This window comes from Siphateles boraxobius, unplaced genomic scaffold, assembly GCF_051911475.1.
Source record: "Siphateles boraxobius isolate OS27281-9 unplaced genomic scaffold, OSU_SipBor_1 9, whole genome shotgun sequence".
NCBI lineage: Eukaryota > Metazoa > Chordata > Actinopteri > Cypriniformes > Leuciscidae > Siphateles > Siphateles boraxobius.
This window is the reverse complement of record NW_027509219.1, coordinates 17,426,089-17,442,572: the sequence shown is the minus strand read 5'-3', so window position 1 is coordinate 17,442,572 and position 16,484 is coordinate 17,426,089. Positions and strand designations below refer to the sequence as shown.

Sequence of the window (16,484 nt, the reverse complement as noted above, 5' to 3'; positions counted from 1 at the left end):
TTGAACTAAAACACAGAGACCACTGTAAGATTTCATTTGAATTATTTAATTGTCTCATTTGTTTCATACAACCTGAAATATTCTGTGTTTGTAACGTAAAAATGTATTTTGAAGTACATGTGTGTGTTGCTCATTTCTTGCAACATCTTTTTTGTATGTTCCCTTCAGGGTAAGATGGTGAAAGGCATGGGAGGGGCAATGGATCTAGTGGCCAGTGCTGGAACTAAAGTGGTTGTTACAATGGAGCACTCTGCTAAGGTAGGTGTAATCATATGAGACCACGTTATGCTGGCTTTCTATATTGCATTTGAATTTGTTAGCAGTTTGTAAATAATAGTGTAACTTGCATTTCAGACACAAGGCGGATGCCTATTTGTGCTCTGCTAATGAAATTAGTTCCGAAAGAAGCCAAATTATCAAGCTTTGCATGTCACAGAGCAACTGAAAGCCGTTCTGGAATGTTTCTAACGAAGACCAGCGGAACAACAAACAATTTGGCTGGAATGATCCAGAATGACATTCCGGGACCTTGGAATGGAAATTCTTTAAATTCAATTTTGACGCAGTACACACATTCCATCTCCAGTGACTTAGTGACGACTTCAAAAAGAACCTTCATTATAAAAATTCATTACCTATTTATGCTTTCCTCGTAGCAGTAGCAAATTGAAAAAGTATACTACTGCTAAAAGTGTGCCGTTTCCAACATATGCACTTTTCTTCAAATGTTTTTTTTTCTTTTTGAAAGAAATTATTCAGCAAAGATGCATTCAATTGATCAGAAGTGACAGTAAAGACTTTTAGATTGTTAAAATGCAAACTGCTGATCAAAAATGCTTTCTATTCATCAAAGTATCCTAAAAAAGTTTATCACGGTCTCACCAAAATTATTGAGCTGCACAACTGTTTAACATTGATAATAATAAAAATGTTCCTTGAGCACCAAATCAGCATATAAGAATGATTTCTGAAGGATAATGTGACACTGAAGACTGGAGTAATGATGCTGAAAATTCAGCTTTGCATCACAGGAGTAAAATTACATTTTAAAATATATTTATTTAAATGCAAAACAGTCATTTTTAATTGTAATAATACTTCACAATATTATTGTTTTTACTGTATTTTTGATCAAATAAATGCAGCTTTGGTGAGCAAAAGAGATTTCTTTCAAAAAACAAAAAAAAATCTTACTGACCCCAAAATTTTAAATGGCAGTGTATGTTAGCAATTTTGCTTGCTATATTAAAAGTTATAGACTGTATACGGTGCAACCAGTTTATAATTTTAGAAGACTTGTTTAGAAGTCTAGTTTAGAACCCGGATCCTTCGTGTCGAAGTAAGAATCATACCACTGGACCGACATCATATAGGTATTAGTCATATTTGTATATTTATTCATGTCATGTAATACCTTTCTAGGTCACCAGAATCACCACTAAATTGAAACTCTTTCACTACCTCGGAAATCTCAATTTTTACCCTAGTCTTTACAAAATGTCAGCACTTTTGGTACACTGCTTAGAAAGGTTAGATAAGTGATGTCTCTTTCCCTTGAGAGGATGGCAAATCAGCTCTTGAAGATTAAAGGTATAAGACCAATATATGTTGCATTGAACATAATTTTACGAAGATACAATGTGGTATTTGTTGTAATTCCTATAAGTCGTTTGTTTTAAATGTAGAAGGAAGTAATGATTGCATCAATCAGTTTTAATGAACAGATACTTATTGAGTCACATTGCATGGCACGTATTCCCTGTGAGAAGGGCATCATTATTTCCCGTGAGTGACAGAATCTCTTTTCCCTAAGCAGACAGTTGGAGAGGCGTCATTATTCTGAGAAGCTTTCAGCTGTGCAGACAGTGTCAATGGTATATGCCAACCAATTTGCAACCTGATAGTTACCCAAAAATTAATATTCTATCATTATTTACTCACAAAATTACATTTTTTGCCCTACAGTTTATAGTTACCAGGGGCTCCAAACAGCACAAAAACAAACAAACAGACAAACTAGGGATGACTAGACATCGGTAACCTTATTGGTTATTGCCTGATTTAGAGACTTAAGATATTGGATATTTGCATTCTCATTTCCTCTGTTTTTACGTTTAGATTAAGTCTCACTTAAAGTTAATCTTTAAACAATGTTTTACACAATACACCATAATCTTTATCAAATTAAAAAAATGAATATCCATTTTTCATACTGCATATAATTCATAATGTTATAATGCCTAAAATTCACCTTTAGCATTTAAAGTAATAGATTTTATTTTTTAGGGTTTTATTTTTCTGAGTGTCTATTTACATCAAGTGCAAATAAATAGCCCTTGTTGTTGGCAAAAGGTATACAGGTCCTTCTCAAAAAATTAGCATATTGTGATAAAGTTCATTATTTTCCATAATTTAATGATAAAAATTAAACTTTCATATATTTTAGATTCATTGCACACCAACTGAAATATTCCAGGTCTTTTATTGTTTTAATACTGATGATTTTGGCATACAGCTCATGAAAACCCAAAATTCCTATCTCAAAAAATTAGCATATCATGAAAAGGGTCTCTAAACGAGCTATTAACCTAATCATCTGAATCAACGAATTAACTCTAAACACCTGCATAAGATTCCTGAGGCTTTTAAAAACTCCCAGCCTGTTTCATTACTCAAATCCGCAATCATGGGTAAGACTGCCGACCTGACTGCTGTCCATAAGGCCATCATTGACACCCTCAAGCAAGAGGGTAAGACACAGAAAGAAATTTCTGAACAAATAGGCTGTTCCCAGACTGCTGTATCAAGGCACCTCAGTGGGAAGTCTGTGGGAAGGAAAAAGTGTGGCAAAAAACGCTGCACAACGAGAAGAGGTGACCGGACCCTGAGGAAGATTGTGGAGAAGGACCGATTCCAGACCTTGGGGGACCTGCGGAAGCAGTGGACTGAGTCTGGAGTGGAAACATCCAGAGCCACCGTGCACAGGCGTGTGCAGGAAATGGGCTACAGGTGCCGCATTCCCCAGGTCAAGCCACTTTTGAACCAGAAACAGCGGCAGAAGCGCCTGACCTGGGCTACAGAGAAGCAGCACTGGACTGTTGCTCAGTGGTCCAAGGTACTTTTTTCGGATGAAAGCAAATTTTGCATGTCATTCGGAAATCAAGGTGCCAGAGTCTGGAGGAAGACTGGGGAGAAGGAAATGCCAAAATGCCTGAAGTCCAGTGTCCAGTACCCACAGTCAGTGATGGTCTGGGGTGCCATGTCAGCTGCTGGTGTTGGTCCACTGTGTTTTATCAAGGGCAGGCTCAATGCAGCTAGCTATCAGGAGATTTTGGAGCACTTCATGCTTCCATCTGCTGAAAAGCTTTATGGAGGTGAAGATTTCATTTTTCAGCACGACCTGGCACCTGCTCCCAGTGCCAAAACCACTGGTAAATGGTTTACTGACCATGGTATTACTGTGCTCAATTGGCCTGCCAACTCTTCTGACCTGAACCCCATAGAGAATCTGTGGGATATTGTGAAGAGAAAGTTGAGAGACGCAAGACCCAACCCTCTGGATGAGCTTAAAGGGTTAGTTCTGCTGACGTGTATCTGGTGCGTACGTGTATTCGGGTTCAAATAAATATGTCTGGGCAAAAAAATGCAAGTCTTCCTCTGTGTGGAAATCCTTAGACATGTTTGTGAAGATTGTTTTGTTTCCAGCGTGCGTCTCCCTCAGACTGTAAACGAAGCTCGGGCGCACCGGACACACGTCAGCAGCGTCTTACATCAGCAGCGTCACTGAACGCGGATCCACAACAGATCCGGAAGACAATACAATGCTGAATAAAGTCCTAGTTTTTGTTATTTTTGGACAAAAATGTATTTCCGATGCTTCAAAACATTCTAACTAACCCACTGATGTCACATGGACTACTTTGATGATGTCTTTATTTCCTTTCTGGACAAGGACAGTATACCGTTCATACATTTTCAATGGAGGGACAGAAAGCTCTCGGACTAAATCTAAAATATCTTAAACTGTTCTGAAGATGAACGGAGGTCTTACGGGCTTGGAGCAACATGAGGGTGAGTCATTAATGACATCATTTTCATTTTTGGGTGAACCAACCCTTTAAGGCCGCTATCGAAGCATCCTGGGCCTCCATAACACCTCAGCAGTGCCACAGGCTGATTGCCACCATGCCACGCCGCATTGAAGCAGTCATTTCTGCAAAAGGATTCCCGACCAAGTATTGAGTGCATAACTGAACATAATTATTTGAAGGTTGACTTTTTTTGTATTAAAAACACTTATTTTATTGGTCGGATGAAATATGCTAATTTTTTGAGATAGGAATTTTGGGTTTTCATGAGCTGTATGCCAAAATCATCAGTATTAAAACAATAAAAGACCTTAAATATTTCAGTTGGTGTGCAATGAATCTAAAATATATGAAAGTTACATTTTTATCATTACATTATGGAAAATAATGAATTTTATCACAATATGCTAATTTTTTGAGAGGGACCTGTATACACTAACTCCACCCACCATTGTCTGATTGAGCTAGACAAAATTAGAAAAGAAATCCGGTGGTTGGCGCTAGTCACGACTGACCAAAGTTCGAATCTGCCTTTTTCCATCGCATATCAGTTCGAAGAGGCATTCATTTTAAATAAAACAAAAAGTGGAAATAAAGTGCCTAACCGGTATATAATAGTGGGAATAAAGTGTTTAACCGGTAGGGTTATGGGTAGGGGAGGGGAAGAGGGACAAGGACAAGTAATGTCCCAATAATTCAGCATCCATTTATGATTTTAATAAATATTATAATTTTCATTGAATATGCTGTTATTATTGCACACTGTTGTTACAATACACTGAGGTATAAATTGTATCTGCCTCTGTTTGCACTAAGTATAAATAACATCTAAAAAAATTGTTTTTAATGTATTTAGATAAAATACTATAAAATATTAATATTGGTAATTTATACATTTTTGGCCATGAAAAGAAAATAATTATAGGTTTAAAGGTGTCGACCACAGTTTTAATATTGGTGCATCCCTACAAGAAAGCATCATGAAAGTATCGTAAAATTGGCTTACACCTTGTCACCAGACGCGAGCGGTGCAATGCGACAAAAGCAAATAAAGCCCATTACGATTTCAGACGTACTTAAAGTGATTGCGCTACTTCTGACACGAAGAACAAATGGATTTGCAATGGTCGCTTTTTGCATCTAGTGTAGACAACCTCTAGCTGTTGTAGCATGGTAACTGTGGTGTCTGGTGTAGACATGGTGTCATGCTTTATATTTCAGTTTTTTTGAAGCCTTTCAATAGCTTTGTATGGGTTTAGAAGATTTGTAATATACTGCATGAGTCACATGGACTACATTTTCGACTGCTTTTATGGTGCCTTTTTTGTAGCTTGACAGCCTTATGAACTGTGATTGAATGAAATGAGCTCTGTAAAGATTCTTCAAAAACCTTTGACAGCATGCGGTTTGGAACGACGCGAGGGTGCTCTTTACTATTCCGTTAAACAGTTCTTTAGGTACAGCTTTAGTAGTATAACCAGTGCAATTGCAGTTTTTCAATTCAACTCACATGCTGTAAAGAAGCTGCCTCAAATGAAATCTTCATGCCGTTTGTTTTAATTCAATTAGTGGTATGCACTGGGAAAAAAAAAACATTCAAACTTAGATTTGGATGCTTTGCTATGTCCATCATCAAAACACCCTACTGAACATAAATGACACCGTTGCTCAATAATCTGTCAGAGTTCAGTGTTCCCATCTGTGAAATGTGCTTAAATTTGTTCATGGGTCGCTAATAGTCTTGTTTATGACGGTGGTGTAATAATTCCCTTCACACCACTCAGATCGCATTGGCGCAGGCAGAGATGGAGTGAAAGACAAGAGGGATGGGCATAGAAAGATATGGCTGCTGTTCACATGCTGCCCTTCCTTTGTTCATGCTGGCAGTGGCTGCCCTGTGGGAAGGCTAACAGGGCCAGATGCCTGCCCCTGTTGGGATGAGCTCTCTGGACATGAGTAGAATTAACCACCATCAGCTATCTAATTATTATCTCCTGATCCAAAAGAACATGGAGTCGGCAGGGCCAGTGTATCCATTACAGTTGATGATGAACAGCTAGCGAGTGGAGGATGAATTTAATTTCAGGATTCAATTGAGAATTCCTTTTTTTACTTTTAATTCCTAAATCTAAATCCAAAATCGACCATGCAGAATTGAAATTCAAATGTATAATCAAAATGGAATGTAGTGTAAATTAACTTGTTAATTTATTTGTTTTTAGTAGAAAAGGCATATTATCATAGAATTTTTCTACTATTATATTACTAAATTACTAAAACGTGACATCTTATCTATCTTGACAATTCCATTTAATGAACTGAAAGGCAGTGGATTCTTAAATCTTGAATTTTAGCTGACCCTGGAGATCGACAGTCCTCATTATTATGTATTAATATTAGGGCTGTCAAAGTTAACGCATGCGATTTAATTCAAAATCATCAAAATAGTTAAGCGCAAATAAATTACTGAAGCATGGGAAATTGCATCATTAGCATAATTTAGCGTAATGTATACTCACTATTTACACATGCGTTTGAATGGAAGTCAGTGGAACGAAAAGTGCAGTGTGACCGCCCCTTTACAGTAAGTCCGTTATGTGGATGTACAAACAAACCTCGTACGTGCACTCTTGACGCAGTGATCGCACATAGTATTTTTGCACAAACACGTTTAAATACATTCACGTTTTTTCCACACACATTCAAAATAATGTTTTGATTTGTCATGAGTATGTTGTTGCGTTTAGTAATTCTAAATGGATCCGTGAACTGTAGGTATATATTTGCTGTCATTTTGGAAAGACCTAAAATTTCCTTAAAAAAAGAAATCAGAAAATACAGTTTTGTGAGAATCACCTGGTTTACTGTGATGGATATAGCAAATTATGAAAAAATTAACGTGTTAAACAAGATAAATGGTGTATGCTTAATATCATGATTCATTAATTGCACAAAAGGTTGTTAAAATTATCTACTGACAGCCCTATTTTATATGTTTATTTATTTATATGGATTGAAAGACATTTTATTATTTTATTTATTCTACAGTATATTTTATAGTCTATGTTTTGTTATTTGATGTATTTCGTAGGGTGATGAACACAAGATCATGGAGAAATGCAATCTGCCTCTGACCGGAAAACAGTGTGTGGATCGTATAATCACAGAAAAGGTGGGTTTTGATATAAAAGTTTCATTGTTTTTACCCTTTTAGCATTAGGAGACTGCTTTAATCAACAGCACACACCAGTCTCTTCTGGTACAGAATAAATGTCATCTATTCAGCTGCTTATCACTTCATCAATATACCAAATCAGCCTCGGAATTAAACTTCAGTCACCACAGTGAAAAGCTTTGAAAATGGCTTTGCTCTTTTCTCTTAACGCATGTGCAAAGACATAAAGGGACATGACCAATTGTTATGACACTGCACATAGGCAGTAGAAAATGGAAATCTAATTATCGGACCAACCCTAATCAAATCTCCTGATCAGAGCGACATTACACATCGACATATTTTTTTCAAACACAGACCTCTTTAATGTGAATGTTACTTAATAATATTATCAGCCCTGCCACATGGCAAAGGATCGGAGAGCTGGGAAAATCCCAGCATGATTGTGGAGAGTAAGGATTTGTTGTCCTCTCATCTCATCAAAAAAGCCTTAGGAGATGGTTCAGGGGCTCTTGAATGATACAGCTGTTTATAGGCTATCTCAGCTGCTCAGAGCTGCTGGTTTTTATGGACTGCTGCTGCCACTAGTTGAGCCGGCCTCTCGTCTCACCAGTGTTATCACTGAACTGTAGAACAGCAGTCTTACCTGCCTTCCTCACCTTTGAGCCTTCTCTCTGTCCCCTACTCCCTCTTTATATGCTTTGCCAGCGTTTGCTTTTGTAACAATCACACAACGTGGTTTCCAATGAAAGGATTCTGTCAACATTTATAAAGGTTAGAGCTCTCCAGCTACACTGCCACCACCTTCTATTCAGCCTGTGTTTGTCATGCCACCCTGCTGTTTAACACAGCCCCTGTCTGTCAGCCTAACAAGCTGAGCTTCAGCTCTGGTAATAATAAAATCCGCTCGGATGTTTAACCTTCGTGTTCTACGAGACCCCAAGGCCATTGTAGTAGCTCAAGAAACATGAAGTGTCTGCTTGATACTTGGTGGCTTTTTCTAATCTTATTAGGACTGATTACAAAGAACTGATAACAGAAGAATGTTATCAAGTTGAAATTATAATCAGTTCTTTGTAATCAGTTCCATAAGATTAGAAATAGCCACCAAGTATCATAATAACAAAATGTTATATTTTGTCTGTTTGGTGTCTCGGATGTTACAAATTAATTTGCACATGTTAGCATTTTCTGATGGCTGTTCTATACAACAACTGTAATATAGTTGTTTATTTTAGTTATCATATAGTTTAGTTATCATATTACTTATTTAGTTATCATCTTCATTTGGTAATTAACACCCTGTTGTTGGTTAATTTTTGTTGAATAACACAAAAAAAAACGTTCAAAAAACATTTGTTTTTGAAAAAAATTCTCATATTCACCAAGGATGTATTTGTTTGATAAAGAAAATACAGTAAAAAAAACAGTAATATCATGAATATATATATATATATATATATATATATATATATATATATATATATATATATATATACATTTTAAAATATAACACATTCTTGTGATGGCAAAGCTGGCAAAGTCTTCAGTGTCACATGATCCTTCAGAAATCATTACAATATGCTGCTTTGGTGCTCAAGAAACATTTCTTATCATTATCAGTGTTGAAAACCATTGTGCTGTGATTTTTAAATGGTTCTTTGACTAATAGAGAGTTCAAATGAATATTTATTTGAAATATTTTAATTAAATGCATCCTTGCGGAATTAAAGTATTAATTTCTTTCAAAAAAATCTTACAGACCTCAAGATTTTGAAAGGTTATGTATATTTTTCTGCAGAAACAATATTATTGTTCTTCTGAATAAATAATTTTCTGAATAATAGTAAAATAGTGAAAAAGCATGCTTTCTTTGATATAATGACCTAACAAGGAAATGTTTGTTGATGGTAATTTAAATATATTACTGTTCATTGTGAATGTTAATTAAAATGTATTCACGATACATTGACTAATTGAAATATTAAAACAATACATTAAAAATGTATTTGTATATGCAGAATTGAACATTAAGATAAATGCTGTAAATGCAATGTTTATTTTTTATTAATTAACATGATTGCTTAAAATAATTTAAAGGGAAAATAAGAAGTAGGGTACAACGGGGCTAAAAGCACACCTTAAGAAAAATGTTTTTTTCACTGTTCCCATAGTGTATGACTGCAGAAAAAATAAAAAAATAAAAATAAAATTTATATATATATATATATATATATATATATATAATATATTTACTATCTGAAATGGAAAAGTCAGCATTATCATGTTAATTATTGTGCCTTTCGCCCCAACGGCACCAAATACCAAATATATTTACTCCAAATACCATACTTTTACATATTCTTCTGTTATTAAATTACTTTGAACAAAACTGAAAATCCTTAAGAAGACATGAATCTCGTTTGCTACTTAAATATACAACATTTTTAAAAAACATTAGATATTAGATCAAATTAGCACAGAATCAACTTTGCCTGCGATCGCGTCAACACTGAAAAAAAAGTGTGTTGGATTTACATGATTTAATAGTGCACATTGGTCCCACATGAATCAATTAAGTTAAATAACCAATTTGTTCATCTATCTTCAACATCATGGAATGAAGTCATTTTAAGTGACTCAAGTGAATTTCAAAAGGCTCCCTGACATAATTCAGGTATTCAAATTCATATAGCCTATACATTCATCCAATAAGATTTCATTTCTTTTAGTGTCACATAATTGTATTAATAGACTATAGCTAGTTATTAGCTAGCAATAGCACTTATTAGCAACTTAAATGCCAAGAGTTGCATGCTCCTTCAGCTAAAACAGTTAAACATAGTTGAATCAGTCCACGAGCTAAGGAAATGATACACTCTTCTCCACAATGGTAACTCACTTTAGTTTAAATGGTTCTAATACTTCTAATGGAACATTAAACATTAAACACAAGTACACACTATCAAGTTTTCCCCTTTTCTCATTTTCTCAAAAACACACATAACAACACCTAATTTCAACATTTATTCTCTCTTAATTCAGCCATATGCAAAGCATGCTGGGGACTAACAAGCACCGCCCAGTTTCAGTTAATGCAACACAAATCATTCATGTAATCTAACACAAACAGATTAATTAAATTCAAATTTTACATATATTTAAGCAGATTGAACACAATCAAATTAAGTTAGGACAAAATGTAAAGCAATTGTGTTGCTTAAGCTCATTTTAATTAAGCAATTTGAACAAGCATTAAAATTTTTTTTTTTTAGTGAAGGATCAGATCATTTCCACGTGCATCTTGAAAAGAGGATGTTTTGGAAAGTGCTTTTGCAGGTTTTTGTGCCGTCTAGTGGTTTAGAGTAAAATATAATCAAAGGAGACTTTTACCCAGTGGAGCCTTTAACCCCATTGTACCCTTCATTTCAAAATTACTGTTGTCCCCAAACATAAAGACTGTAAAGTCACTCTCTGAAGAACATGAGGGTTAAAGTGTAAATTGCAGGTTAACCACCACAACCAATTAATGTGTAAATAAAGTGCTCAATATATATATATATATATATATTTAAAAATTTCTGTCTTAAAATGCGTAAAATAACATTTATTGGGGTTTCTTCAAAGGTAGCATGTTTTTTACAGTAACTGGGTGATGACGTCATAAGAGGGAGCGCGGGCGGTAATGCACTCACTCTGTGTATGCGGGTTGAGGGAGAATAAAACGATTCGCGGGACTCCTGCAAACTACAAATATCTATGAATAAAACATAAAAACTAATACATTTTTATTCATCTGTTGCAGAAAAGCAACAAGAACAACTAAAACAAAATAGAAACGATTTACAGGCCAGAGTTTCTATTTATAACATGTTTGCAGCGTTGAGCGATGTAGCCAATCACAGACATATGTGTTGATTTCTTCAACGCAATGGCCAATCAGAAGCATTTAAGATAGACTCGACTCACCGCTCAAAACGGATTTTTTGTTCAATGCTGCTGAATTCTGTATGCTGGCAAATCCTCTAATTATAACAAACAAAGTGTATATATTATGAAAGATTCATTGTGCAGTCAGCTTCATTGATAATAACAGAGATGTGTGAGATCGCGATGAACTAATGTCAGCTTTTCAGGAATTATTAAGGGAGCGCACTTTGCGCGCATTCAGTCATGCCAAACCATGCACCCAGTATCTGCTTGCTTTATGTTATAACAGTGGTTTGTGTGTTAATGCTTTAATAACAAATAATTTATCAGGAGCATTATGCTGATGTGTATGGTGGCGACGTAGGCTAACTGTAAAGTATTTGGAGGTACAGAAAAAAAAAGTCTTTTTGCGTGTGGGAGCGGGACTAAACATAAATGTTGCGGGCGGAGAAAGTAACATAGAAAGTAGTTGAGAACGTCAGTAATACTGACCCACGTATTAAAAAATAGTCTGGTTTAAATCGGGCTCGGGCTCATAATTACAGTTAATATGTGAGTCGGGCCGGGCTCGGGTAGGGTCGGGCTTGATTTTTTGGGCCCGATCTAAGCTCTGCCTCGGGTAAGCTAACACTTACAGGCAAGAATCAGCCGTTTGTCCTTTGGGAACTTGTGGAGCCTCTCCCCCGTTTTTGATGTATTCGTACATCCCGCACAAACACAATAGTTAACCATTTTTGCTAGCTAGGTCTCCAATATAATGTAACTCTAGGCTTGGAGCAAAGACAGTAAAAGCTTGGAGTCCCTTTTATGACGTCACGCCAGCCTAGTGGAAGGGAGGGGGCGTGCTTAAAACCACTGTAAAACGTATCAACATTTCTTATTATATTCAGCATTTTGGTATAAAAAACATACAAAACAATGGTAGGCGGTTCTTATCTTTATGTTTAGTAAGCACATTGCATTATCTTCGTGAAAAATTTAACCTGCAATTTACACTTTAAGATGTCTTTTTGAACCTCCCACAAAAATATTACAAAGAAAGAGCAACTGTTCGAGCCAATGATAAAACTTAACGTACGTGATTCATATGTTAGTTAATGGACTTATTTTTATTTTAAGATGCTTTTCAAGTGTTGTCCTAGAAATGTAACTAATACAGGGCAAACATTGTTTCCTAGAATGAATATTAATCTAAAAGTGGCTTTCTGGGCCAATTTGCCACTTGTCATCTCAGCAGCACGCATATCTCCAGCAATGGAAGTTTTTATAGAAACATTGCTGGCAAGCTGTGATGTGATTACGCCATCCATCTTGCCATATTTGACGGTTCAATTTGCCCTCCCCTGATTGTTGAAAAAAATAAACAAGCATGCAGCACAATATTTCTGAGGAGAGAAACATTTTTTTGGACTGACAGAGTTTACAGCTGGGACACTGGCAGGTAGATTAATGTTATAGCCTGCATTGTTACACACCCAAGCAAATCCTCCAGTAATTAGCCTCTCATTCAGGTGGAAGAGAGGATACAAAGACAGCAGGCTCAAGGCGAAGCGACAGCAAGCGTGCTGCCCATGGCAGGTTGTGCTCCACAGGTACAGGGTGTAATAAGACTACAGGAACATTAGATTTGGTCACATTGAACATGCAAACATACATGATTTGGTTCAGTAACAGTCTTCAGCAAGTTGACCTTGACCTCTTGCAAGTCATTGGGACGCAGACAAATGTGTTTTTATGCCTCTACAAACAACATTGTGTATTTAGTATTGCATTGTTATGACAATAAAGTGTTGTTATTATATTAATGATGGCAGTGATGGCTTGGAGAAAAACATGCACATTATGAAAAAGATTTATTTCATAATGTGATTTTCCCCCACATTCAATTCTTTTACTTAAACGAAAGGTTCAATTTTTGCACATTTTTTAAATGAAAGATCCAAAGATAAACAATGCTGATTATACAATACAAATTAGCGCAGAATTATTATGAATAAAGCACTATTTCATCTCAGTACAGATCTGCAGCGGATGTGATATACTGTAATAAAGATAGTGGTTGAATTGAATAATTATTTAGTTTAAATGTTTTTAATATATAGTCGGGAATAAAACTCTAAGACCACTAGTTAACTTGTTTGTATGTAGCAATTTTGTGATTTTAATATTTTATTATTTTATTTTTATTTTTATATATATATATATATATATATATATATATAAGCAAGATTATCTGACCATCTGTACGAAGGAGTTCTCAAAATTACTTACTGTATTTGAATAGTGACCAAGAAATAATGCAATGTTGGAAATATTTCTTGTTCCTTTTTTTCATCATAACTATTTCCAGATTTAAATTCCCAGGTTTTCAATGTGTTCCCAGACAGAAACATGTTTTTATTTCATTACATCACAAAGTGCCTTTTCTGTGGATTTTTTTTTTCTCTCACTACATTGCATTTCTCTACCCTGTCTAACCACATCCTCAAGGTCAGAAGAGTTCACTTACACATGACTGCACATTTGATGGCACTTCTGTCATGGTCACATTGTTGTCCTTTCTTCTCCAGGCGGTATTCGATGTGGACAAGAACAAAGGTTTAACCCTGATTGAGGTTTGGGAAGGTCTGACACCAGCTGACATTAAGAAATGCACAGGGACAGACTTTGAGGTGAATGACACAACTGATGAATTACTCAAACAGTTCATAAAATTGAAACCTTTGCACCATAGCCCAAAATTACATTTAACAACAAATAAAGCCCTTTAATGCTTTAAAATGAATCATCATCCAGAATACAAGTTCATAACTTTGACTTCTTTTTTTTTTTTTTCAAACAGGTCTCTCCTAACTTGAAAACAATGCAGCAAATTTAACACATTTGGGAAAAATGCTTAATTTAGTTTGGATAGCTGAAGGAAACCAAACACTTGTAAAATCCCCATCTCAACTACTTTTAGGTCTTCAACTGAAGATATGCTTGGAAATTTCACTGAAACATATACAAAACAAATATTTAAAAAGGCCATCGAGCCATCACAGTAACTTCATCTGTTTAAATAAAGTCCATGAATGTGCAATAACCTGAATGGTTGTTAACATCAATTTATTTAGTAAAAACAAGTGTTTTGTTAGAATATTAACTATAGAATATTGTCAATAGGTTAAACAAGAAGTATTGCGTTTAATCATACAAAACAATCCATTTGCATTTCATTATTAAAACCAGTTTGCCAATAAATTCAACTTTAAAGATCTAAGGCCTTAAAGGGGTCATATAATGGTACATGCACTTTTACAAGTTGATTGTACTGAAATGTGTTTTGGCAGTGCCTGTACACAACCATCATATAGTGATAACAATCCATCCAGTGTTTTCTTATATGTTTTCCCCTGCCTCAAATTGAGCCGTTCGATTTTGTGACGTCAATAAATCGGACGCCCCTCCCACGATTGATCATTGACATCAGCGTTTCAACACAGACCCACCCGGGGTTTTTCTCTGTGACGTTACGACGTTCTCAATATAATTCATAATCCCACGTTTATAATGAACAACGCGTTATGGTTAATGTTTCAGCACTGACAGTTGTACCTAACACTGAGAAAACGTTACGCATCACTGACAAGCCTACATATACCAAAAAAAAGTTTTTCAACATCAATCTGTCAACGAACTAAACCTATACATCAGTAAACACATAGCGTCTGTATCTCACTACTCTAAGTTACCCTGCCAGTACATAAGTTACAAAAATTGATCGAAGTGATATTACATTAATCAACCATTCAGAAACGTCCTGTTCGAGGCTTAATTGTCGAACTTCTTCGGGGCCGTCATCTTGTTCCTGGTCTGACTCCAGTTCAAATTGGTATGGTTGAACAGATGTTTCCTCAGAGACTCCCGCTGCCATTCTTGTTGCAAAATATACCCTCAACTGATGTCAAGGCAACACTCCATGTGCGGTTGTGTCAAAACGCCCCACAGAACAGAGGAACATCATTAAAGGCATATGCACTGAAACGGCGTGCTGAAAACAGAGCTGTAAAATTAGTGTTTTCTTACAATACTAATGATAATTTTTAATAAATGTATATTACAAAGTTTTCATTTAGACCCTAAAGATGCATATTAACTTGTACAAAAATGGCATTATATGACCCCTTTAAATGTTCTGTTCACAGTGTGTACATATTTGAAATAAGCAATAAATGTCTATTAATGACCTGGGCAAAAAAACATCTTGTGTTTTTTATGCTTATGCACTGCAGTTTATTGTTAAACCCTCATATTGTTTTAACGTTATTACTTAATTTCTTTAGAAGTACACAAATGATGTTAAGCAGAATAGGCTCTTCTCACAATGACGCAAGTTAACTTCCACCTATCCGCAAAGCAGTGTTTCTCTTCTTCCCTCTTGCCTTCGCACAGGAGACTTCACGTGAAATTGTTGTAACAACTTGAAATAAGAAAGTTATAAGTTAAGAGTAAGCCTAATAATGATTATTTATTTACACGGTCGAGTTCTTTTGCAACGTTGTTGATTATTTCCATTCTGTAACTGCATTAGATGCTTAGGGAAGTAGGCTAGCTAGCAGCAACTTGAACACCAATGTTATAGTCTATTGTCTTTGAATTGCTGTCCTAGTTGTATGACAACGATTAACATTTCCACAAAATCTGTTATTTGGAATATCAAGAATATTGTGTTTAAAAACAAATCTGTGTTTAAAAACTGGTGAGTTGTTTTAGAGTAATCGAATACAAAAGTATTACATCCACATACAGTATAATACTCTGACGAATTAATGGTGTAAAGATTTTAGATCATTACATCATACCATTTTTAACTGAGCTGATACAATGTATTGAGATTCTAAAATATGTAACAAAAATGAAAAAAGAAAGTAAAGAATACTTTTTTTATTTGATGTTATTTCCTAGATATTTTTTTTGGATAATTTTTTTCTGTAACAGTGAGAATACTGTGTAAATCCTCTGTATATGTTGTGTTTGTGACATTCTTGTCCTGCAATAAAAAGAAAAACGATGATGTGAGGATTTTTTTGTACAATGGGGAAAATTATATGGACAGGAGTCATATTTAATATCAAGTATTCTCTTATGTCAATTTTCTCAACTATTTGTTAAATTTCACATCCATTAATGCAAGTGGTCTGAAGGAAAAGCCAATTTTGTCCAGTTTCAAAACAACCAATAAAAAACTACACTAAAGAATAACTACACTTAACTAAATGAAAGTTATGGTGCTGCTTTAAATAAAGGGG

At 35.3% G+C, this 16,484-nt stretch overlaps 1 protein-coding gene across 1 annotated transcript in view; it reads left to right on the top strand.

Moving 5' to 3' along the window:
• The window catches only part of oxct1a (3-oxoacid CoA transferase 1a), a 65,226-nt gene extending 48,979 nt beyond the window's left edge, over window positions 1-16,247 (top strand). Inside the window, exons 14-17 of the mRNA XM_077222610.1 lie at window positions 169-258; window positions 7,180-7,260; window positions 13,764-13,865; window positions 14,036-16,247. Of these exons, the coding sequence (XP_077078725.1) occupies window positions 169-258; window positions 7,180-7,260; window positions 13,764-13,865; window positions 14,036-14,071 (309 nt within the window). The 3' untranslated portion in view covers window positions 14,072-16,247. The remainder of the gene's footprint in view (window positions 1-168; window positions 259-7,179; window positions 7,261-13,763; window positions 13,866-14,035) is intronic.
• Window positions 16,248-16,484: the final 237 nt, after the last annotated feature.